This window comes from Pongo pygmaeus, chromosome 14, assembly GCF_028885625.2.
Source record: "Pongo pygmaeus isolate AG05252 chromosome 14, NHGRI_mPonPyg2-v2.0_pri, whole genome shotgun sequence".
NCBI lineage: Eukaryota > Metazoa > Chordata > Mammalia > Primates > Hominidae > Pongo > Pongo pygmaeus.
Window position 1 is genome coordinate 80,745,341 of NC_072387.2, and position 27,203 is coordinate 80,772,543.

Consider the following 27,203-nt stretch of genomic DNA (forward strand, 5'->3'; position numbering starts at 1 on the left):
AGAAGGAGTGTTGTTCTGTCACCCAGGCTGGAGTGCAGTGGGGCGATCTCGGCTCACTGGCTCACTGCAACCTCTGCCTCCTGGGTTCAAGCAATTCTCCCTCCTCAGCCTCCCGAGTAGCTGGGATTGCAGGCATGTGCCATCATGTCCTGCTAATTTTGTATTTTTAGTAGAGATGGGGTTTCTTAATGTTGGTCAGGCTGGTCTTGAACTTCCGACCTCAGGTGATCTGCCCGCCCCAGCCTCCCAAAGTACTGGGATGACAGGCATGAGCCACTGCGCCCGGCCACAGTGCTTTTCTTTAAGTAAATAGAAATAACTTCTTACCCAAATAAACAGGTGGAAAGTGGAAGGGCAGGGAGGAGGACTATATTTCACACACGCATTTAAGGAAATGGGCAAGTGCAAGCCATTTTGTCATCAAATGTGTTTTCTAATGTAGCTCTGATGGCAGCATCCATGCGAGAAAAGAGAATACAAAGAATATGTGGAAAGTTTCAATGGGCCAGGCCTACAAGTGACACACATTAACTCTATCTTAAATCCACTGACCAAAATTCAGTCACATGCTCTTACTTAGAAGCTATAGACCTGGAAAAACTTATCCACAACATCATTACACAAAGAAAAGAGATGGTGTTTATTTGGTTAAAAAAATAGCTATTTTGGCCACGCTGTTGGTGAAGAAATATTCTGTTTTTCTACCTAAATAGAATCTAGGTACATACAATAGCATCATTGCTAAAAGGAACTGTACTTTTGTATGAATCTTGAAAGTGGTGGAAAACAGAAATGGTCACTGGATAACTTTGTTTTAAGTATCTTGATTATTTTATTAAGGCCCCAATTTGAACTATAAAAGATGCTACCAAAACCCTGAATTTGAGAGATGCTTCCTTTTTTAGCTTAAGAAAATTTGATGTGAGATTTCTGATGTGAGATTTCTGTCAACAGTTAGTGAAAGTGCCTTGACTTTTATAAACCATTAGTTCAGACCATTGAATGCCCAATGGTCTTAAAAACATTTTCCTCTATAAAATACAGGATTATATTGAATGATAGAACATTTTTAGGGCCAGTTAGTTTATAATTTCACAATTATTTTAGCAAACATTTGTTAATCAAATACAAGACATCATTCACAAAGCTTGACGTACAACAAATATAACAAAGGTGGACAGAATTTGTTTCCTTGAAGACATATATTATAAAAAAATCAGAGAAAAAGCATTATAATCAATTTTTTAGATGTAATCATGTAGTCACTTGCCTTGTGAGAGAGCCAAGAAATGTTGTGGCCTTTGTTGACTAAGTTAGATAGAAAGAATTGTTAAGAAATGCTACCTGAGAAATTGGCACCAGATTTGATCCAAAATTAAGGTTTAAAAAGAGCTAACAAGACAAAGTTGGGACAGAAACGAATGCCTAGCCATGTTGTACAGGGAGTAGAATTTCCAGCATTATAAATAAAAGTCTTAATGGAAAAAAATATAAATTTGGGGCAGAAAATTTCAAAGTTTCAAAGTTTCAGTATCAGCCAAGCAAGTTGAATGTGACAGGAACATAAGAGAGCAAAATAAGAATGTTTAAAAGTGGTCAGATGACTAAGCATAGGTTCCACGAAAGGTTCTTTTCTTTAAAAATTAAAAAAGAAAGTCTGATAAACAGGAAGGATATAAAGTATATCTGTCTCTGAGCCATCTATAGATCCATGGGTAACTTGGAATTTCAGTTTCAAAGGTCATGATTATGGCATATGGGAAATAAATTCTGAGTGGAGAATTTCATATAAACCCAGGAATCAGAAAGTCTATACTCTAAGTTAAAAACTTAAAGTGGTAAAAATCCATCTCTTAAAGGCAGATGTCAGAAAAAAAATATATATGAGCTGTAACTCTGGGTAAAGAAGAAAGGAATCTCATTTGAAGATTTAGGACAACAAACTTACCCTCAAACTTGCATTATCTCCATGAACTAAAAGAATTTAACGTTAATTTAAATTTAGATTTTAGTTAAAAGAGCCCCTGGTATCTAGCAGAAGCAAATAAAGTTTCTCCATGGAGCATTAGAGTCTCAAACAAGATTTTCAAGAATTCCCATAGATAAAGTTCCAATGAACATGAGTTCAAAATCAGCATTTAAAATTGTTTGATACGTAATATTTGTACATACTTATGGAGTACATATAATGTTTTACATGCTTAGAATGAGTAGTAATAAAGTCAAGGTGTTTAGGATATTCCTCACCTTGAGCATTTATGATTTCTATATTTTGGGTACATTTCAAGTCCTCTCTTCTAGCTACTTTGAAATACATAATACTTTTTTATTAACTATAGTCACCCTACTCTGCTATCAAACATTAGAATTTATTCCTTCTATCTAACTCTACAAAATCAAAATTTTTATATTATTAAGAAATAAGAGATTAGAGGGGATCATAGAAATAATGAATACAGAATCAGACCTCAATAACACAAAATATTGGAATTCTCAGAAACAAATATGTCTTTATTGATCAATAAATAGATAGATATGGAAGTATGCAACTATAGGTAAATAATGTAAATAATATATAAAGAAATAAAAGAAAGAACCAAACACATGGATAAAGAAAACCTATTAAGAGCAACTTAGAAGGTCTAAAAAATCCAAGTAGACTTCTAAAAAATGAAAACGTAATAATATTGAGTATTCTCTGCAGCATTAAATGGCAAACTATATACATCTGAAGAGATATTTAGTAGATTGAAAGAGAAATCAGAAAAATTACATAGAATAAGGTACAGATAAAGAAGTAGTATATATGAATGAAGGTTAAGAAACTTGGAAGTTAAAGTAGAAATGTCTCACACAGAATTACATTGGAATTCCAGAAAGTTGTAAACATTATGAAAAATAGACACAGGCATCATTTGAGGACATAATGTCTTAGAATATTCTAAATTAAAGAAAAATATCTCTTCAACTATTTGGGAAGCCCAGTGGTTTCCAAATATAATAAATAAAAGTAAGTCCACACCTATACAAATTATTTTCAGACTGCAAAACACCAAAGACAAATAAAAGTTGTTAAAAGAATCCAGAGAGAAATGACAAATTGCCTACAAATAACAATATTTAAACTACACTTTCATAATACCAGTTGGTGCCAGAAGCCAGCAAGAAGAACATATAAATTGTTAAGAGAAAATTACTGGCAAAATCCAATTGAACATTAAGCAAAATTATTTTTTGTCCAAGAAGAGGAGAAAAATAAAGCTGTTTTAAGACTACCAAAAAGTAAAGAATCTTATACAACTCCATTAAGGAAAGAAACTTTTGAACATAATCTTCAGAAACAAACAAACAAACAAATGACTCAGGAAGTCAGAGATACAAAAAGGAATTTAAAGAATAATAATATAAACACAAAATGACCAACCACTAGCAACAGTAAGTTCTTGTAGGAAAAAACAAAAATTAGAAATAAAAGAGCATCTAAAACATCAGGAGAGGAAACGGAATGAAGACATTTCAGGGGCCTGGTATTTTTTTGAAAAAAATAAATGTATGGAAATATTGTACCCTTTGCTACATTAAGTAAACTACTTAAAAACTCAAGAATAACTACTAACAAAATAGAAATAGAGTGTGAAAATAGGGTGTATGATTTCCAAGCTGTTATGGGAAGAATAAACCGAATGAGGAATCACAGCCTTTAAAAAATGAATAAATAAAAAGAAACCCCAGAAAACTAGAATAAATAAAAATAATTACAATGGTAGAAATAAATATAAACTTACTGAATCCTCTAGAAACAGATCTTCAGTGTGAATTTTTTAAATCAACTATATTTAACTATATGTAATATGAAAATATATCAGTCTTACTTTCTGCTGAAGTTTCACAATTAAGACTCTTTAAAGAAATAGCTGGGGTTTTTTTTTGTTGTTGTTTGTTTGTTTGTTTTGTGACAGGGTCTCACTTTGTGACCCAGGCTGGAGTGCAGTGGCATGATCTCTGCTCAATGCAGCCTCCGCTGCCTGGGCTCAAGAGATCCTCTCACCTCAGCCTTCTGAGTAACTGGGACCACGGTCTTGTTGCCATGCCATACTGGGGTAATTTTTGTATTTTTTGTAGAGATGGGGTTTTGCCATGTTGCCCAGGCTGGTCGGGAACTCCTAGACTCAAGCTGTCTGCCCACCTTGGCCTCCCAAAGTGCTGTGATTACAGGTGTGAGTCATAGTGCCTGGCCGAAATAGTGGTTTTTAAGGTCTCAAGCAGTTAAAAAAGTACTAGCTAAGGCTGGAACATTTTTCTTGAGCTCCAAGCAAGCAAATACTCAACAATTAATGGAGACCCATAGAAAGGACACAGGAGCCAGCTTGAGGGAGTTCCTGCTGGCCAAATTTGGGTAATTTTAATATAAAAAATAATGTGAAATAATATATCAAATATATTTTTAAAAATAATTCACAGCTGCTTACACATTCTGAGAGAGAGGGGAAAGAAAGCAAATGGGGCAAAATATTAACAATTAGTGATCTTAGATAAAGGGTGTGAGTCTTTCACATTTTCTATGGCTTTGAAATAATTCATGATAAAACATGCCCGCGCATTAACTACAAGATCATGCCCAACCTACTTTGCAAAATAGTACTATCACATAAATGCATATTTTAAAATAACAAACATTTTGATATCTTGCAGATTCTATGTTGGTTTCTGGTCATGATTGCTTTAAATATTTATCTTAGCAAGTAATAATGCCATATGATCTCATTTGTTAAAGTTCTGCCCTTCCAATGTGACGAGACTAAAACAAAACAAAACAAAATTAACTGAGATTGGAAAACAAAAACAAAAACCTGGGAAGTCACTTCTTTTTCTGGTTTTGGCCAAGAGAATAGCACTGTTCCTCCCAGATACTTTTTTACAACTAAGGACTCTGAACAAAAAGACAACAAACAAGCGTAGAGAGGGTCTCTGAAAGGTGGAAAGAATGCAGACTGCCTAGGGGCCTCGAGCCTTAAGAATGATACCGAAGTGACTTCCCTGGGTTTCCTTATTGCCTCCCATGTATCTCACAGCCCTGCAGAAGTCTCCAAGCGAGAGCTGCAAAGAGACCCAAACATAAAATTCTCTAAGGTCAGTCTTTTTCCTTACCCCAAGGACCAGTTAAATGGTGGGCGAACAAAACAAACAACCTCTTTGGCCATACGCAACCAACTACAGCCAAGCACCAATGGAAGTCACTCCCCACAGCCAAGTACACTCCACATTTAGTGTGGCAAGTGAAAAGCTGATCTTCCACCCAATGCCACCACCCTCAACACCACTTCCCCATCTGTATAAGCAGGAGGTAGGCGCTGATCCCACTGTTAACAACCAGATGGGAGCTAATCTTCCTTCCCTCTGCTGGCTGGGGCTAGCTGAGCCTCCACCCCCACCTGCTGGTAGCAATGAAACTTAATGAGGCAGGGCAAGGCAGGGCTAGCTACCACTTCGATTCATCACTCACCCCAGTCATGTCATTAGGGCACAGTGGGGGTATTCACCTTGCATCAAGTAAGCAGAAAGAGGTGGTGTGAGCTTCTTTCCCTCCCGTGCCCTGTGTCAATGGGCAGAGAGAAGACCTCAGCTTCTGCCTCACCTAGGTTACTCATACGTTGTTGATGGGAAGGTGAAACAGCACAGCCCCTCTGGAAAAGAATATGATGGTTTCTCACAAAACTAAACATGCAATCACCATATGACACAGCAATTAAATTCTTGGGAGTGAAGAAATAAAAACTGATACCAAAAAAGTGTACATAAATATACATAGAGCTTTTTTATTTTTTTATTTTTTTGACGGAGTCCTACCCTGTGGCCCAGGCTGGAGCGCAGTGGCGCAATCTCGGCTCACCGCAAGCTCCGCCTCCCGGGTTCACGCCATTCTCCTGCCTCAGCCTCCTCAATAGCTGGGATTACAGGCGCCCGCCAACACGCCCAACTAATTTTTTTGTATTTTTTAGTAGAGACGGGGTTTCACCGTGTTAGCCAGGATGGTCTCGATCTCCTGACCTCGTGATCCATCCGCCTCGGCCCACCAAACTGCTGGGATTACAGGCGTGAGCCTCCGCGTCCGGCCACATAGAGCTTTATTCATAAAAATCACAAACTGAAAACAATCCACTTGTCCTTCAAAAGATAAATGGTTAAACAAAATGTGGTTCATCCATACCACGGAATAATACTCAGAAATAAAAAGGAATGAACTACCGAGAAGTCAATAACTTGTATGGATCTTAAGAGCATTGCACTGTGTAAAAGAAAGTCAATCTCAAAAGGTGTCCGACTGTATGACTCCTTGTAGACAACATTCTTATGAAGATGAATTACAGAGATGGAAAACAGATCAGGCATTTGCCAGTGTTCAGGGAAATAGGGAGAGAAGTTGATGGCTGTAGCAGTAAAAACATAATAGTGGGAATCCTTGTGATGGAACTGTTCTGTATCTTGACTGTGGTGATGGTCACCTGAATCTATGAACTTGATAAAATATGTAACTAAACACACATATACACACAAATGAGTGGACGTAAAACAGGTGATATCTTGTTGGTAGATGATATCAATGTGAATTTCCCAATTGCGATACTGTACTTTTTTTATGCAATAGTTCACCTGGAGGGTAAATGAGGGAAGAATACATGGGATGTCTCTGTGTTATTTTCTATAACTGCCTATAATATACAATTATCTCAAAACATTTACAAATATTTTTAAATGAATAAATAAATAAAATTGATACCACATCCCAAGGCAAGATGCAAGATCATCATCAGAATTTGCAAATAGATATTTAGAAACTAATATTGTGTCCTTTATTTTCCACCCCCTCCAGATTGTAAAACAAATTTAAGAGGTAGGATAAAGAATCAGAGGTAATAAGATGATTGTTGATGAGGGCTGAGGGTCTCTTTGGGTTCAAGTTCCTTCAAACACCTAGAGGATGAGAAAAATAACTGTCTTTCATCTGAAGTCTAGAGAAGAGATCTCAATGGGACCACTTAAAGAACCCAATTTGTCCCCTACAGGATGGTGGACACAGAGGACAAGTGTCTGTTTAATGCTTGAATTTTTAATGTAGCAATCTGTGTGTCTGGTTTCTTGCTCTGACAAAAGTAGTCAGAGCATTTTCTGCATTATGGGGAGTGCTTCAACATTCCCAGCGTCTATCAAAGTAATAATGCTAGAGTATTTACTGTGGATGCATGTGGCACAGATTCAAGAATGAACAGAAGATAGCTAGGCCTAATAGTGAAAGCTCAGCAGATAAAAGAGGAGTGCTAGGTGACCCATCAAAATGGAAGTGCATCTGGCTTCTTCAGGCAACTGCAGGTGAAAGATTCCCCAGGAATGGGGGGTGTCCCCCAAATCACAGTCAGCTTTTAATACCTATAACATCTAAATGTTAAGTTATCACTTCTGTTAGTCAATTAAGAATTTTTGGCTGAGTGTGGTGGCTCACACTTGTAATCCCAATGCTCTGGGAGGGTGAGGCAGGCAGATTTCTTGAGCTCAGAAGTTCCAGATGAGCCTGGGCAACTTAGAGAAACCCTGTCTCTACAAAATTACAAAAATTAGCCAGGAGTGGTGATGTGGGCCTGTAGTCCCAGCTACTCTGGAGGCTGAGGTGGAAGGATTACCTGAGTTAGGGAGGTCAAGGCCACACTGTGTCCTGATGGCACCACTGCACTCCAGCCTAGGTGACAGAGTGAGACCCTGTCTCAGGGGGAAAAAAAATTTCTCTCCACCTTTCTCCTCTTTCACCCCTAAAAATACACTGTGCTGTTACACCATTTACCTGTTTGTTCTTTGATCATTTTCTCTGGTCTTGCCCTGCCTTGTTCTATACTGCAGAGACCTTCATTTCCCAAGATCTCTTGACCACTATTATTACTTATTATTTTGGCTCTGATATGGACCTATTGTCTTCCTGTAGCCATATGCGGTGGTGGTGGGGGGTGGGGGGGACATAGGTAAAACATACATACATTAAAAAGCATCAAAATATATAATGGAAGGAGCCATAAACCATTCAGCATACATGAACCCAGGCACATGATAACCAAAGGAATTTAGCTGAAAAATCCAACTCATTGTGATTCTCTTTTATTTATAAATTCCACAAAGTGAGTTAGTAACAAAAGCGCTGACAATCTTCTCCCAGCTCCCATACTCATGGTAGAAATTAACAATGGGGTTTTTTAAATTAATAACTTTTTTTTTTGAGACGGAGTCTCCCTCTGTCACCCAGGCTTGAGTGCAGTGGTGTGATCTCGTCTCACTGCAAACTTTACCTCCTGGGTTCAAGCAATTCTCTGCCTCAGCCTCCCAAGTAGTTGGGATTACAGGCGCACACCACAATGCCAGGGTAATTTTTGTATTTTTAGTAGAGATGGGGTTTCACCATCTTGGCCAGGCTGGTCTTGAACTCCTGACCTCATGATCCACCCACCTCAGTCTCCCAAAGTGCTGGGATTACAGGCGTGAGCCACTGCGACCGGCCAAATTAATAACTTTTAATAGCTAAATAGTTACCATTTAAGTCCTTGTTTTTTAAAGCAGAAGTTTAAAATATATTATCAAAAGTGACTACACACAATAAACAGAAAATAGGGATAATGCACGGTGATGGAGATTTATCAACCAACTTGTGGTCATCTGTTGCCTAATGTAGTAGACAAAGTTTGTCACACAATTAGCATTAATGGAAGAGCAACCAAAATACCTACGAGAGAACTGGAGACTACTAGCAAAGTAACTTAACACTCTGGATCAACTCCCAAAAATATATACTGTTTCTCTGCAAGCTAACCTCAGTATAGCATAGAATTCTATTTTGATTAATCTATGGTGTTTTTGAGTGTGTATATTAATAGAGCATTTTTAGTGGTTGCTATAGATACTACATTATATTTGCAGAATTTACCACAGTTTACTTGAATTGACTGACATTTTTCCAGTGTGAGCTATGTATAAAAACATTATCTCCTTTTGCCCGACTTTACACTCCCCCATTAGTATAATTGTCTTAAATATTTACCCTTTCTACATTGAGAACCACACCAGACTATGTCATAACTTTTGCTTCTGCAAACCTGTAGACTCTGAGAAGGGCTTGGGGCTGCTTCTCACATGCTAATCCTAGGCATGAAAAACCAAGAATTCTCCCCAAATGGGATGAACTGAGAAGAATGTTTAGGACATTCAGAGGCAAGGTGAATCAATAATGACTGAGATAGAATTTTTACCTACATGCACAGTTGGGACTGGGGTCAGATTTATCAATAATTTTATTTAGAAAAAAATCATTGCATTCCTCCTATTGCAAATTCATATTTAATTAAGAATTAAGTTCACAATGCTAAAATTACTTTTCAAAAATATTTAATTGATTTTACAGAACTATTAGTTAGCATTAGTAGTGTGAGTGCACAGCTCACATTGCACACTTATTCATCCCCAGCTATTTCTCTGCCCCACAGCAGGACCTCCACTAATTGTTTTCTATAATGTAATATTTGCCACTCTCCCAGACAGTGGTCTGCAAACTTAGCTGCTTGCTAGAATCACCTGAAGAACTTGAAAATCCTGATGCCCTAGCCTCAACCCCAGAGATTCAAATTTAATTAGACACAATAATTTCTAAAATTCCCTAAACTCATCTAATGTACTGCCAAGGTACCTTACTGGCATGTGCTCTGACCCGAGGCAATCAGAACTCTCTGGGAATCTGACTTAGGACAAGACAGAGAGAAGGATTTGTTCATTCCTGTGGGCTGGGTCTTATGCTGTTGAATAATAGGAGAGTCAAGTGACGAACAAGAGAAGGAAGTGTGTCTGCAATGAGAGGAGAAAGAAGCAGAGTCACTGAAAGGAGCAGAAAAGTGAAGGTAGAAGAAGGCCCTTGGTCCCTGGTCCCTGGGGTCTGACTGCATTGTTGTCTTGGGGTCCATGTGTACCTTTCTGTCTTTATAACAAATTTTCTTTGCTCTTTAATCTTGCAGAAGTTTGTTTTTATTATATCCCACGAGAAGAGTCCTAACTGATAAAATTTTTCAGCTCAAAATCTTCAGCTCATTAATCACTAAATGTAAATGATGCTACTACTACAAATGTCACCCATTACCTAAATCACTCAGTTGGCATTTAGGAACTTATGTTCTGTGTTCTTTGAATCCTTTTAAGCCATTACTTACTCTATATACTGATGCTGAGGGATAAATATTAAATATTGTATATCTACATGCAATAGTCTACACATATCAGGAACTTTTGTTTGTTGATAACTTTTTTTTTGGTCTGTAATTAAACAGGCTACTTACCTTAAAATAACATTTGTGATCATTGGTAAGAATTATGTGATTGAAATAAATGAGCAAACATGAAAAAAATAACTAATAGGATGTTTTACATAGGGGAAAATATATCTTTCCTTTTTCTCAATTCCTACCCAATTGCTTGACTCCCAAATCAACTCTGTTCTTTAGAAGGTTAAAGTATAAAATGGGTCACTAGATTGTTACCACTTAGTGGAAAGGTGTCTATGGCAATACCCTTTTAATACCAGTTCTATTTCCACTACAGAGCAAAAAAAAAAAAATGCTCAATGAATCTTATTTTCCTGAAAATAAGATTCCTTATTCCAACAAAATTATAAGCTTTCAACTTCAGTCATTACAACGTCTAGTGCAATGCTTTGTGTAGAATGGAGGCTTTATTCATGAATTTGCTTAAATGAATAAATGAGGATAAGTTTGGCTTTTATATACAAGTCATATAGTAAAGATAATTGTTACTACCAAGCCTGCACATAAGGAAAAGATATTTTTGTAAGGCAATTTACAACAGCTTTTTGATTCTATTAACATCTCTATTTCCCATATTTTAAAAATGGAATCCATATAACTTATATTTGTAAGATACTCTCCTCTAGTAATAAATAGCTTTTGTGAACATTATAAATTTGCTAGTCTCAATGGAAACACATGGGGGCAAACCTAAATTATCACTGAGTTTCACTAACATCCAGAGACTGCATGATGTTCTAGTGCTAGTCTTACTGACATAAACATATGATGACAGAAGACAAAAATGTGCTTGTAATGGTCACATAAACATTTTAGGTTTTATTAAGGAAAAAATCATAATTTAATATACTGTTTCAAGAATTCATTAAAATCATACCTTTAGACAGAAAAATTCATTTTCCATTCTCTTGGGAATGTTTAGAATATTCACAGAGATAGCAACTCGATAGTTCTTCAAATGCTGCACTTTTGATTGATTAAAATGTTTATATATTATTAAAGGATATTGTAATTTCAAAGTTTCTAAAGGCATTTTTTTTCCAATGATAGAGATCAAAAGCAAAACACCGAGTTAGAGTTACAAATCTCCACTCATAGATATGGGAATAATATATTTTGTTCCATCAACATGTCTACTTTGCATTATTCAGCACAAAGCTTTGTGAAATAAGAATCATGGGAATATAAGAATATAAAGAAAAAAGGTACAAATAACAGCTTCATAAACTGAGAAATGTACATAAATAAATCATGTATATGTGGGCAGTTTGCTTAGCTGGCAAGAAACAAAATATGGAAAATCTGCTTGTTAAACAATAACTACAGAGTGTGCTTTTATGATGTTTTTCACCACAGTAATTCATATTAGAGATAGAAGCAGTTGCATGTTAAATAAAATCATTGAGCATTGTTCCCTTTGCATTGCAAAGAGCTGACTTGTGTTGTTTTTAGATGCCTCCCATTAGAAAGTAAATATTCCTTCAATGCTATGCATTTCACAAAATTTAATAAAGGCGAACTGTAAATAAAGTCACAGGGAGATTTCAGACAGTTTTATTAGGAGATTGTTGAAAAGAAAAAGAAAATTAAATACAATAACAGTAAACGTGGTTCTCACATTGAAACCAGGCTCAAATAACTAGGCTACCATAGAAAAATTTCCAATTCTTGCATTATGATGTAAAAACAGATTTTTGTACAGATTTTGTACAACAAAATTCGTAATAACCTTTTATCATTTTTAGAAAACTTTAAATATATAGATAAAAATAGACAATTTTCATAGGTCCTACATGAAGATGAGTATGTTCTGTTCCAAGGGCTTGCATAGAGCGCAAATGTGGTTATAATATAGAACAACTAGACATTAATATTTTTAGGATTACAAAAGCATGGAAACCATAAAATGGGCACATTTTACTTGTTTATGCCAAAACACAAATTTCCAAACCAACCTGTATAACTAAAATAGGGAAAAAATTAAGTTACAGACTTACAATAACATTTCATGAACTGTAATATTTACAACATGTTAGTAAGAGTCTCTCTTAACATACAGCTGATAGCTTTTTCTTTAATCCTTGCTAAAATTTCCTTTCATTTCAAATCAAACACTAAAGCATTCTCAAAGGTCTTCAAAGTATGTATTTTAAAACTATTTAATCCACGTAACAGGTGACTCTATGCCAGGAGCAGAGCAATGGCTGATTCTACTACATATGTAAGTTGTAGGCTTTTTAAAAAATCTTTCAAAAAATGTATGATGCAAAAGCTTGACACAAGTCCATTCAATTTTAAGTGTTGTAATCCTTTAAAGACTGCATATAGGGAAAAAAACACATAGAACTAGGAAAAGAATCTCTTGTGCTCAAACAACAAAAGGTGGTTATGGAAGAACTATGCTTAGAAAACCAAGTTTCTACAAATCATTTACTAACAATACTTTAAATAAAAATAATGCTCCCTTTGTAAGCAAGCTAAGATAGGAACTGTACATATAACCTTTTTATGGTATTAAAAAAATGAACTTAGCTGGCTAATAGTGAGCTACACAAAAGAATTATGTTCCAGTATTGCAAGGAAGACCTAAAAGGTATAGAAGCGTAATGCCAGAGTATCTATAATGTTAATTTTTTCTTAATCAAGTAATTAATACCCAATCAGAACTATATTTAAACATTTTAAGCTAGTTTTCTTAGACATTGAAGATTTTGCTGTTTTGTGGTAATAAATAATGTTACGATCATACAATTTTAAGATGACAGAAAAATCATAAAATGTATAGTGACCGTACTGATTCATATCAGTCTTTAAAGGTGTAATTCCAGATATGCAAAAAACAAAGAGAAGGTAACTTTAGCATGTAATAAGCATGTTTGCCGCTTTACTTCCAGTTATCTGCACAAAAGTGAAAACACATACTGTAACTTTCAAAAAGACAGTGAAAATAACACATAGCCACCCTTCCCTCTGACAAGGGTGGGAAGCACAGCACATTTTAACTTTATCACTCAGCGCTACATGGTATTGGACTGGTACATCAAGGTTTGTTAGGTTTTGTTTTCAGCAACATTAACATAATATGACATTAACATATAAAAATATTTCTGGTGTTTTGATTTGCTGTTCAGCCACAATCCATTCCCAATAGTGCAGCTTGGGGCACTAGCTGGGATTCAATATACAAATAAAAGTGGCTGACACAGAGTTCTGATGTCACCAGATGCTTAAGATCTCATTCATTAATACTGTGACTCCAGACAAATATTTACATGCCTGCATGCGTTAAACCAGAAAGACGTCTTTCTGACCAACAGGGTGACAAAACATATTTTCTAAAATTTTCATTTTCCTAAACTCTAGTGTACTACTGCATACATAATACCTTCCTTGTGTGTTTTATGTTTATATACTGTACATATGACCAACAGTTTGAATAAGAAGCAAGATTATTATCTTTAATTCTATATACCACTACCAGTTTGGAATGAAAACATGTTACAGTTATATATTTTTTTTATTTTTAAGAAAAAAAAAAACCTTCAGTGAAAGCTTTTGGCTTATATTCAATGCTTCTTTTCAGATATGCAAAATGTTATTTCATTGGGTTGTTGTCAACATCCATTTGTTGGTCTTTTGGAAAGTATGTGAAAAAAAATTCTTCAGGAGAAAACCCACAATTAGAGAGTTTGAAATTGAATGTAACAGAAAATCACTTGCATTTTTTTTTTTTTTCAAGAATCCTCTATGCCCCCTACAAGTTCGTTCCAAGTGTTCTTGCTGGTTTCTGGAGGACATAATTCTGTAAGTCTGGGTAACCACTGCTACAAGAGTCTCTTGATGTGCTCAGATACAGAATTTTCAGAAGAGGAAAATGGTTCATTCCATTAGAAAAAAACAAAGCTAGGTCTTATTCAGACCTGCCTTTAACTCTGTATACAATTGTCCAGCAGCAAGTTGCAGTAATTAACAGTAAGAACTTTGATACTTGTACATTTACAAACATTCTCAGGTGTCTGGTATGAACCACAGGTGAAAATCAGTGGAGGAAACTTTTTTTTTTGTAGAATACTTAAACTTTTAAAGAACATTAATACACAAAATTCAGGAAGTTCCCTTAAAAGGACTTTATTTTTTTCTGAACTTTCCCATGACGAATGTCTGACTGCAAAGTTCTTTTCTACAACATGGATTTCTTCAACAGGAAAGATTCAGTACATGACAGTAGTTTTCAAATACAGTCTTCCATCTAGAAATGAACAGTAAAAAATTAATTAATGGCATGGCATTTGGGGTACAAATGTGCATGTAAAAATGATGTAACTTGATATAAAATTTGTAGTTTTTATTAGATCTTTACTTGGTTAGGAAGTAACATTTTTCACCTCTTCTCAAAGTTAATTTCATAATTACACTGAGTTTATGCAACTGAAAAGAATACAGCATTTCTACTTCTCATAAATATATATTTGCTATTTTGATATCAGTTCCAGAGCACTCAGAAAATAGCTAAGAGTATGTGTGTGTATTTTACTGATATGCAAAGTTAGTTGATTTCTATTGAATAACAATTACTTCCTTCAAGCTTGCAGAACCAAATTTTCTCTGAATGCACTCAGGTGTATCTCCATCAGGAAAGACTGAACTCCCATCTTACTCTTTAGCAGTGTTGTTAAATATACCATGTAATGTAACTATTGTGCACATTCGTTGCTATTTATATGAAAGCCACCTAGGTTATTTCATCACTGTCAATGAACTATAGCCTTTACCCCTTGAAGTGAGATTCATCCAACAATTAAATATTAAAATGTAAACACTGTATATTACTCAACTTTTACTAATGAGCAAACACACAGTTGTGTGAAAAAGAAAAGGAAATCAAATCTTGGAGACATCGAATAAATCCATTTGAATGAAGCACTAATAAGAAATAGGAAATTAAAAATCCAAACCAAAAATAAAACAATATCAAACATAAGCATATTTCTCAAATATTTAATACCCTCTAAACTGTCCACTTCCTGGTGTGGCCTAAACTTTGTATATATTTGTCTAATATATGTCTGAAATTCAAATTTTAATACGTACAGTACAAAGGAGAACAATCAGAAAAGGAAAGTATTCCGAGCTTTGAAAAGTACATATTGCCATGTAAATGTTTGCAAAATGTCTGGTAACTGGAAGAATTAAAATATAAGAAAACATAAATAACCTATAGTACATTCAGGAAATAAAAAAGATAGTCTAAATATTTATGGACCTCACCTTCAACTTTTATACAACTACTTTTATACAATCTATAGTGGATATAGTAAGTTGCAAGGAACTTAATATCAGCAATGTTAAATCATGTTGTACTTCATAGAAACATTGGTAAACCCAAATTATATATTCCTCTCATTTTTTTCTATTTTTTATAATCCTTCCTTTTTAAAAAATGTTTTTAATTCTTGTGGGTAAATATTAGGTGCATATATTATATTTATGGGGTACATTACATATTTAGATACAGGCATACATGCATAATAATCACATCTGGGTAAATGGGGTATCTATCACCTCAAATATTCATCCTCTATGTTATAAACAATCCACTCTCAGTTATTTTAAAATGTACAAATTACTATTAACTATAGTCTCTTTGTTGTGCTATCAACTGTTAGATTGTTATTCATTCATCCTATTTTTTGGAACCCATTAACCATCCCCACTCCCTCCCCATTCTCCCCACTAACCTTCCCAGTCTCTGGCAACCATCATTCTACACTCTATCTCCACAAATTTAATAGTTTTAATTTTTAGCTCCCACAAATAAAGTGAGAACATACAAAGTTTGCCTTTCTGTGCTTGGCTTATTTCACTTAGCATAATGACCTCCAGTTCCATCCATGCTGCTGTAAATGACAGGATCTCATTTTTTTATGGCTGAATAGTACTCCATTGTGTATGTGTACACCATTTCCTTTATTCATTCATCTGCTGATGGACAATTAGGTTGCTTCCAAATCTTGGCTATTGTGAATAATGCTGCAATAAACATCTTAATAAACCTTTGTAGGGTTGAAATACTACCTCCAAGATGTCATGAAACTCTGTTTTGCTCATTGAGTATACAGAGTCCTCCCTTTTGCACAGAGTATACAGTAGTCCTCCCTTATCTGCGGGGGATATGTCCAGACTGCCAGTGGAGGCCTGAAATCATGGATAGTACCAAACCCTATGTTATGTATACTATGTTTTTTTGTATACATACATACCTATGATAAAACTTAATTTATAACTTAGGCACAATAAGAGATTAACAATTACAGATAATAACGATGCAATTATAGATACATGGATAATAATAGAACAATTATAGCAATATACTGTAATATAAGTTATGTAAATGTAGCCTTTCTGTCTCTCAAAATACTGTAACATTTTCAAACTATTGTTGACAATGGGTAACTGGGACTATGGGAAGATAAACTATAGATAAGGAGGGACTACTGTAAGTTTAGTAAATATGTGTTAAATGAATGCATTAATCAGATATAGGTCTTTAAAAAGATATAGATTTCATATGGTTTATACAAAGTAGATATTGAATTATATATATGGTTATATATTATTATATGTAATTATATATAATATTATAAATATAAATATAAAAACATATTATATAATGAACATCTCAAATCCACAATTTTCCCTCCCAGAGGCAGGGATGTCCATGAGATTAGCCTCAGACTGGCTAAATGCTAATAAGTTGTGTCAAATATCAGTTGCCTCTCTTAAAATTAATCTAGTTCAACTTTAAGAATAATAATAATGATTACTTGAAAGTCGCTAAATAGCCTTAGCTTTTCAGGACTGGGAGTGGTGGCTCACACCTGTAATGCCAGCACTTTGGGAGGCTGAGTGGGGAGGACTGCCTGAGCCCAGGAGTTCGAGACCAGCCTGGGCAACACGGTGAGACCCCCCATCTCCATTAAAAAATAATAGTTACTAAATGAACAAATAAAAAAAGAAATGCCCTTAGCTTTTCAGTTCAGCAATCATATACTAGGATTTTTCTTAATAGTTGAAACATACAATAATCACAATAAAGGTCTGCTCCCTCAAAATAGCATACATGTTTGGATATAAAATATAACCTAAGATTAACCAATGAAAACATGTATTTAATCCTACTGAACTCTAATTCTGAGCAACGATGTAAAGACATGCACAAACTGTGTCTAATTCTCTCTGTAGATATGTGTAGATACGCAGTCTAAAAGGATTTTACCTCTTTGGCCCCTAACTGTCGTTTCTGATTGATACTAAATATTACTGCAGTTCAGCAGTAGACATTTTGGTATTAAATAAAGATTGGAACCTCCTAAATCAGGTATTAATCAAATACTAGTATCAAGGCCATATAATTTAGGTAAAAATTTATTTCTAATTAAGGATATGGCAGTACCGTGTTGATATATTGTGAAACATTTATTGTTTTTGTATGGAATATGGCCTGATTTCTTCTGTTTGCTTAGCTTAATTGGGCTCACCTGTGGGACCAAACTATGTTTTTCTCACTTACATTATATGAGTAATATATAATTATTTGTGGTTTCAGCATAGCAGGAGTTTCAATTACTCATTTAGTAAATGAACCTAATAATATTATAAAAATAAACAGAACAAAAATTTCTGTCTTTCGTATATTTACTACTACCTGGCTAAAAATTGGACTGTTCTAAAGACAATTTTGATTCAAATGATTTCTACTACATAAAGCAACATTGATTTGTTTAAAAATCTACTAACAGAGAATAGAGAAGTATCCAAAAAGATAGAGTGTTGATACTTTTGCCAAAGCTTTCTAATTCTTAATCCCTTAATTTATTTATCCCTACTTAGCTCTCTTTTCAATTGTCTCATTATTTCTAGCATGTATTCAATTATATTGAGATTATCATTCCCATTCTTATTTTTTAAAAAATACACAATATTTCCTAGGATTAAACAGAGGGAACTGAGACCTTGTCAACTTCCCCAGAATTCAAATTTCATTAACCTAAGTCCTTCATAAACTTTATAAAAAGTAATAATTTGCTCAAAAGTAACATTTCATAAAAAGTAATAATTTGCTCAAAAGTAACATTTCAGTACTCACTGTGGAACTCTTAAGTCTCTGTGCAATGAAGAAAAGCAACTAAAGTATTAAATACAGTTTTCTAATCTTCTGAGATCTACAGTATATTAAGTAGAAAGAATCTAGGAGCAAAAAAATGGATTTATACAAATAATCCATTAAGTATGAATAATTGTTTAAAAGACCCATATTTACATTAACCAGCCAAATTATTCTCCATGGTCTACAAAGTGGTACCTAAGTTGGTGCTGCTTTTCCTCTTCAATCTTATCTTTTACTTCTCTCCCCTACGTTTAGTGGCCTGTCTATTCTACAGCACACCAAACTCTATATTGTGTTGTAATATTCAGGCCTGTTCTTCCTTCAAGAAGCCTAGAATACAAGTATGCCCTCTCTCCCTACTTCCCCTTCTGCTGCCTCCTATTGAACTTCTCTACAAAGAGCTCCACTAAGTACTCCTCAATACTATCACCCTAAGAATTACTACTCTGTAGCGCTTATCTCACTTTGAAGTCATATAAAGTGAGCCTCCCCCACGATAAGCCCCGTGGAAGAGGCAGCTGCCTCTTTCTGCCAGTGTTAGAATGAGAAGCCTTCAGCATGATGTTTGCATTAAAAGTTTTAGTGTGGCCTCAAATATTAAACTTTTGAAGAAAGAAATTCATTAATATGCCTATGTAACAAAAATTATTAGCATGTTAGAAATTTTAAAGTTTATCTAAAACTAAATATTTTAAATAAAACTCTCTTAGATTTGTAAAATATATCAGTAATAAGTATTTCATAAGCATCTTTACCATGGGTACCTATATAAAACACATTTATAAAAATTACATATATTATGTGCTCAGTATCTGATCTGCTGTAATTCTACTTTTAATAAATATGTCTCCTATTAAATTTTTGGCTAATTTTCCTAACAGATGGACAAATGTATCAAGCATTAAAGATGTCAGCTATAAAATAGACCCCACCTGTCACATTCAGGTAGTTCTCTATGATTAAATAATTATTAGACATCAGAGATCCTCTACTTCAGAATCCACCGGAGGCAGAAATGCACCAGGCACAGACAGACCCTTGAGGACTATCTTTCTTTCATTTACAGACCCTTATTTTAAAAGCAGTTCTATCATATAATTTTGTCATATTTATTAAAACATACTTGTAGATCATTAAAAGTCTGTAGGAACAAAATTTTAAACAAATGTTATAGTGTTCCAGAGAAGTTATATTGGCCCTGTAGCACACAGTAAACAGCTGCATGTGGACATACCCAGGGAACTAACAACAGGCTTCTGAATTACGGGGCTGTGGTTCTAACTCAGCCTTCTGTTAACAAACCACCTGAATGAAAGGCGGATGGCAAATGTGCTAGGAAGGATATATGGTCCTATAATTCAAACTGTGCCGTGTCTTTATGTTATATAATAATGGTCCCAGTATTCTCTCCTTTCCTGACTTCAAACAGCAAGAAAAGTCATGGGCCATGGAGAAGACTTTGCAAAAATGAGCAGCAAAAGAGAGGTTATTGGAATCCCTGGAGCGTGTCCATGGCTGAGACCTCATTATTCGGAAGTGTGCTGTTTACATCTGGAAACTCAGAGGGCTGATTCATACATTTTATTTTAAAGGTTACTCATTGGACATCATACTTACCCTCTAACTAGATAATCTCAATCCTGCCCACCATTTTCTACATTGTCTTTAGTTCTTTCTGTATGTGTTTGACACGGAAAAAATATATTTCCTGTTTGTTCCTCATGCTGAGCCAAGTTTACCAATCAATTATTCCTCGATATCTCAAATGGATGAAAGCTTTACATTAAGATTAAGTAAACTGGCAATAATGATTCGTATCAAGAAAGCTAATATTTTCTGAGCACCTGTGATGTTAAAGGTGCTATATCGATTTTAAGTCTAAACTTCCCACCAACCCAAGAAAATAATGCCTCTTACAAATAAGGCTGTGAAGGCATAGAGAGTTTAAGTATCTTGCACATTTTCACAGAGCCAGCAAATGGAAGTGCAGTGATTTGACATTTCTGTGAATTCAAATTTCATGTCCATTCCACTCTATCACTTTTCCTCTAATAAGCAACTGGACTGTCCCTGGAAAAAATATGATGTCTTTGACACACAGAATTATAGGACTGACTCCTAAACACCTAGTACCATTTGTCTCGCTGCCTTGTGGATCTGCTCTTTGCCTTCCTCCCAGGAGCAGGGCTTCTTTTTAGTCTGTAAAGCCTCAATCAGTCAACGTGAAATCAGAACTAGAATTCTTACGGCGTAGTTTCAAAGAAAATACCTTCCTTTAACACAATGATTATTTGCTTTTGCATGGGAGGTTGATATGACAGAAAAATCATCAAGCTAAACTTTGTGCATGGGAGTACTTAATTAAAAAGTCTGTTCTAATTAAAAGCATTTGGGAGTAGGGGTTGAGCGAAACTATTTAAATTACAAATTCCTAATAGTTTCAAAGTTCATTGTGATTTGATGCTTACAGCTATAATTTGGTGTATAAGAAAGTATCTCGTGTCTAAGAAAGCATTTGGTATATAAGAAGGATCACTGAATAGTTTATTGTGGGTGTGAATTTTTGTATGCTGTTTGTTACTATGGAGATTTAGATCTACAGAAAATAAATTGAAGAAAAACTTGTAAATTATTTGTAAAAATGGATCTCAGATTTTAATACTACAGTTGCAACCATGAAATCAGACCCAGTAAGTATATAGATTTTACATATTTTATTCACTGTGTCTGAGGAGAGAGACAGGAGAATTCTATCTCAAAATTTCTAGTTTTGTACTCATGGACTAAGTTTAATGTTTGGTTTAATATTTTTTAATGTATATTATATGAAGTTATTGCTAACATCTAATACACATGGACAGATGCGAAATTTAGCTTTTATTCCATATATAAAAACTAGAGTATTGAATAGATTGATCATTTATTTAAAAACTAATGAAGTTTGTTTAATACCAATCATATGGCCGGGCGCAGTGGCTCACGCCTGTAATCCCCAGCACTTTGGGAGGCTGAGGTGGCCGGATCACGAGGTCAGGAAATTGAGACCATCCTGCCATCATGGCGAAACCCTGAATCTACTAAAAATACAAAAAAATTAGCTGGGTGTGGTGGCACGTGCCTGTAGTCCCAGCTACTTGGGAGGCTGAGGAAGGAGAATTGCTTGAACCCAGGAAGCGGAAATTGCAGTGAGCCAAGATTGCGCCACCACACTCCAGCTTGGAGAAAAAAAAAAAACCCACTCACATTATGTGACAAGATTTTATATAAGAAGATGACATATAAATTAATACAATTTCAAATTGACACCAAAAAATCCAATTTGTTCACTGTGAAAATCATGTAAAATCCTTAACAATGGAGTATGCTTGTGGAAGGTATCACACAATATGCAAATAGATTTCTATTCCAGTTTTGGGAAGAACTCCCTCACAAACATTCACAAGGATCTTTTACACATCTTTTGCACGAAGGACTTTAATAAATTGCGTTTTCTGTTAGGAAGTAGCTTTATTAAACAGGTCATCTATTTGTTCAAAACTTATATCCAGGCACCTGTAATCTAGGGATATTTGCTGCTTTCACAAAACAGTTGTACATGCAGATGCCTCACTCTTCCAGAGCGGAGGAAAATATTAACACAGCAGAGGGCAAACATATCACATCACATGTCCAGAAAGTTTAATATTTACTTAAAGAATCTGAGGTTAATACAAAATATAGTAGCCGTGAGTGTCTCTCAACATAATGTCTTCATCATGTGAAGTAAAGGAAACCAAAACAAGCGATGAAAACAAATGTTAATGATTCATGTGATATTTGATAAGACAACGAAAGGAAGTCAAAATAAAAGCAAACAAACAGGAACAGATGGGAAGGATCTTTGTCAAGTCATAACCCCTCTTCTAAAACCCCCAAAGGAAGAAGCTAATTAAAGAAAATATTGTTTCTTGCTTTTTTTATAATTTTATATTTAGAGTAAGAACATTCTGCTACTGCTAAAGCAAAAAAGCAGAGACACAAAGTCTACATTAAACATGAGAAATATTTTAGCGAGACTGATGTTCTGCACAGGCCCATTTATAAGAGGATACTGAATAATTACCAGTTCTTCTCATGAAATGCAGATAATAACAGTGCAAGTGATTTCCAGACATTTGAAGACTAATATATTCAAAGCTGTGTTTAAATATAATTAAAAAGTAAAAACTGAAAAAGTAGTAACAGATTCTGTGGTTTTTTTTTTTTTTTCAAGGTTGTAACTGGGGAACCTGAGGCCTGCAGAGTTGGGTCAAGGTGAAAGGACTAGACATCATATTAGACCTCACATCGTTTTTATATGCTTTTTCCATTAGCACTGGGTGCTGTTCTAGACAATAAGCAAAGACTGTGTGCAGGAAAGTACAACAAATGGGTACTTTGTCTGTACACTCCAAATACACCACAATAAGAAGTAGGTAATGAAGTGGCTGGGCGTGGTGGCTCATGCCTGTAGTCCCAGCACTTTGGGAGGCCGAGGCAGGCGGATGGCCCGAGGTCAGGAGTTTGAGACCAGCAAAACCCTGTCCCTACTAAAAATACAAAAATTAGCGGGGCGTGGTGGCACATGCCTGTGATCCCAGCTACTCGGGAGGCTGAGGCAGGAGAATTGCTTGAACCTGGGAGGCGGAGATTGCAGTGAGCTGAGATCGAGCCACTGCACTCCAGCCTGGGCAGCAGAGTGAGACTCTGTCTCAAAAAAGAAAAAAAAAAAGAAAGAAAAGAAACAGGTAATGAATTACATAAGAGGCCAACATGGCCTTGCTTATTTGAAATCAGGGTAGATAATGTGCCTTATTAAAAAAGGCTGGTATGCTCATGTTCTCACTCATAAGTGGGAGTTGAACAATGAGAACACATGGACAGAGTGAAGGGAACATCACACACTGGGGCCTGTCAGGGGGTGGGGGCTAGGGGAGGGAGAGCATTAGGACAAATATCTAATGCATGCAGGGCTTAAAACCTAGATGATGGGTTGATGGGTGCAGCAAACCACCATGGCATATGTATACCTATGTAACAAACCGGCATGTTCTGCACATGTATCCCAGAACTTATAGTAAAATAATTTATTGCATCATTAAAAATTTTTTAAAAAGGCTGGTATAAAGTTCTTGATTGTGGCTAATAATTAGACCAAAAAATTGTAATCACAAACCGCTTTTATATATTTTTTCAGTTCTCTTCAAATAAGAAAGTACATAAGAGAACACAGGTTAGTTGAAAACATGTTCTAATGAGAACACATGGACACAGGAAGGGGAACATCACACACCGGGGCCTGTTGTGGGATGGAGGGACAGGGAGGGATAGCATGTGGAGATATACCTAATGTTAAATGACGAGTTACTGGGTTTGGCACACCAACATGACACATGCATACATATGTAACTAACATGCACGTTGTGAACAGGTACCCTAAAACTTAAAGTATAATAATAAAAAAAAAAAAGAAAACATGTTCTGAGAACAAGAGATCATCTAAAGCTATAAAACACAGTTTGTTAAGGTACAGGCTTACCTCCTTTTATTTTGCTTCATTTTATTGTAGGACACAGATACTGTTTTTTTTTGTTTCTTTACAAGTTGAAAGTTTGTGGTAACTCCACACTGGGGAAATGCTCACTTAATGTTACTGCATCACATTTTGGTAGTTCTCCCAATATTTTCAACTTTTTCATTACGATTATATCTGTTATGGTGATCTGTGATCAATGATCTTTGATATTACTGTAGTAACTGTTTTGGGGGTTCCACGAACTATGCCCATATAAGACAATGAACTTAATAAATGTTGTGTGTGTTCTGACTGTTCCACCAACAATTGATTACCCCATCTCTCTCCCATTCCTTGGGGTTCCCTATTCCCTGAATCACAACAATATTGAAATTAGGTCAATTAATAATCTTACCATAGTCTCAAATGAAAGGAAGACTTCCATGTCTCTCACTCTAAATCAAATGCTAGAAATGATTCAGCTTGGTGAAGAAAGCACGTCAAAGTCCTAGACAGACCAAAAGCTAGGCCTCTTGCACAGTCTGCCAAACTGTGAATGCAAAGCAAAAGTTCTTGAAGGAAATTAAAAGCTACTCTAGTGGATGCACAAATAACAAAAAGCAAAGCAGCCTTAGTGCTGATATGGAGAAAATTTGAGGGTTCTGAATAAAAGATGAAACCAACCACATTTCTCTAAGCCAAAACCTCATCCAGAGGAAAGCCCTAACTTCATTCTGTTCTAAGAAAGTTAAGAGAGAGGGTATTAATGATATTCTAGTCTGTACTCAAGGATCTGCCCCAACTGGGGTCGAAATCTGCATCCTGTGATTCTGTGAACTCAAATCTGTTCAAGAACTGAATGTTCTCCAAACTGTATTACCATAACAACAACCAAGCAAAATTAACAAAAAATTAGCATGATGATGATGATAATCATCATCATCGTCAACTATCTATTGTTTGTCTATGCAACAAAGAACAGGTAATTATATGATTAACGTTAAGAAAGCCCTTCGACAAAGTGTTTTAGTCACGAATGAGTGGCCTAAACTCATGTACACACAGTTGGGATCCCATATATTGCATTGCTAAAACCTAAATGTTGTTCCTGTCCTATGCACGTGGCATAGGACCCAGACTATCATCTCTCCCAAGTTGTCTTCTTACACTGACAAGTATAATGCTTCACTATCCTACAGAAATTGCTGAAAGTCTGGCTATAAATCTCCTTAAGAGCAGATAAAATACCGTATTTGTGTATTTCTAGCATCTTGAGCATTGCCTGGTACATGGAAAGGGCTCAATAAAAATATATGGAAGGAACTATCAAAATTAATGTCACAAAATGAGGAGAAGATGGATGTTATGTGGCTCTAGATGTTATGCCCTGGGAAGAACACAGCCCCACTGGGATAGTATATTGGCTTAGCATACCTGACCTGAGCCTAAATATGAGGAAACATCAGATGCAAAATGAGAAACATTCTATTAAGAAAAGGACTGTATTTTTCAAAAATGTCAATTTTATAAATTATTTTTAAAAGACGAAGAAAATGCTCAAGATTAAAGAGACTAAAGAGAAATGACAACTAAATATAGCACGTGACCCTAATTTAGATTCAGTAATGAAGGGAAACAAATGCTATAAAGGACATTATTGGGTCAAATGACAAAATTGGAATTTGGATGTCAGATCAGATAAAAGTATTGTCAATGAAATATTTACTGAGCTGATAAATATACTGTGTTTGTGTACAAGAGAACATCTTTATTGTTAATAAATACTCTTTGAAATAAATATGGATTAGATGATAGGTAAAGGCCCATAATGTGTGCATCTTACTTTCAAATGCTTCAGAAAATATTATATAGACAGAGAAAATCCTAAAACACATGGAGGCAAAATATTAAAAATTGATGAATCTTGGTAAAGAATACATGACAGTTTTTACACTGTTCCTGGACTTCTCTGTAAGTTTAAATTGTTTTGTTGTTTTTTTATATATATATATATTTTTTTTCTTAGACAGGGTTTCACTTCGTCGTCCAGGCTGGAGTGCAATGGCACTATCTCATCTCACTGCAACCTCTGCCTCCTGGGCTCCAGTGATCTTCCTGTAGGCCTCCCAAGTAGCTGGGACTACAGGCATGTGCCACCATGCCTGGCTCATTTTTGTATTTTTAGTAAAGACAGGGTTTCACCATGTTGCCCAGGCTGGTCTCAAACTCCTGGACTCATGCGACCTGCCTGCCTCTGCTTCCCAAACTGCTGGGATTGCAGACATAAGCCATTGCACCTAGCTTAAATTCTTTTTTCAAACACAAATTAAAAAAAAAATGTCAGCTATATCAGATATTTCAATGTCAGCTATATCAGATATTTATTAATAACTAGTGAAAGATTTACCCTTTCCACTATCCACATATACTGTTTCACTGGTCATACGGACAGTGTTCTCATGGTAAGTATTTTTCCTGCTTAGCAATGAGGTTTTTGAGAAGTTTATTCAAGTATTAGGAAACAAATGATTCATGATTTTCTTAACAGAGTTCTCCAGAAATATCAGGTTTGAAACTTACTGGACAGAGGGTGCGGACTTTAGCTAGATTCTAGTCTATCGGTCTATCATGTTTTAATGGCAAATTTACAATTGTAAAGCTTATGAAGTCTGCTTAACTATTACCTGTTACTGAGTTAGGACTGCATATGCAATGTGCATTTGTTAGTATAAGAAATTACTGTTCTGTTTGACTCTATTTGAAATAAATATTATCTTTTAAAAGCTTATCAAAAACAAAAACAAAAACAAAAAGCAGAGCGCAGGCCCTCTTTAAAGTTTTGCTTTGCTTTTGTAAATAAAGAAAAAAATTTATATTGCTGGAGAAATGCTTTGGTAAAGTATTTTTGTGTGTGTCTTCTAATTAAATATTCATTAGTAAGAAGCAAGAAGCCATCAGAGTGGTTAATGTACCAGCAAGTGAGAATGGGGTACTTTGCACTTAGGTTACCTTGTCCTGATTGGAAGGTGAGACCTCTGGATTTCATCAAAGTGAAAGACAAAGAAATCTCTTATTACTTTCTCCATTCTTCTATTCCTTTCTGAGGGAAAGAAGACTAAGAAACAAGGGTGGAAGGAAATAATCATATAAGTGCAAATCT

The 27,203-nt window shown here is 35.4% G+C and overlaps 1 protein-coding gene across 2 annotated transcripts in view; it reads right to left on the reverse strand.

Moving 5' to 3' along the window:
• Positions 1-11,547: 11,547 nt before the first annotated feature.
• Positions 11,548-27,203, reverse strand: part of DACH1 (dachshund family transcription factor 1) — a 429,451-nt gene continuing 413,795 nt past the window's right edge. Inside the window, exon 12 of one of the 2 annotated variants that reach the window (XM_054446972.2) lies at positions 11,548-14,592. In XM_054446972.2, coding sequence (XP_054302947.2) covers positions 14,555-14,592 — 38 coding nt within the window. In that variant the 3' untranslated portion in view covers positions 11,548-14,554. The remainder of the gene's footprint in view (positions 14,593-27,203) is intronic. The other variant, XM_054446973.2, reaches the window with a different exon arrangement.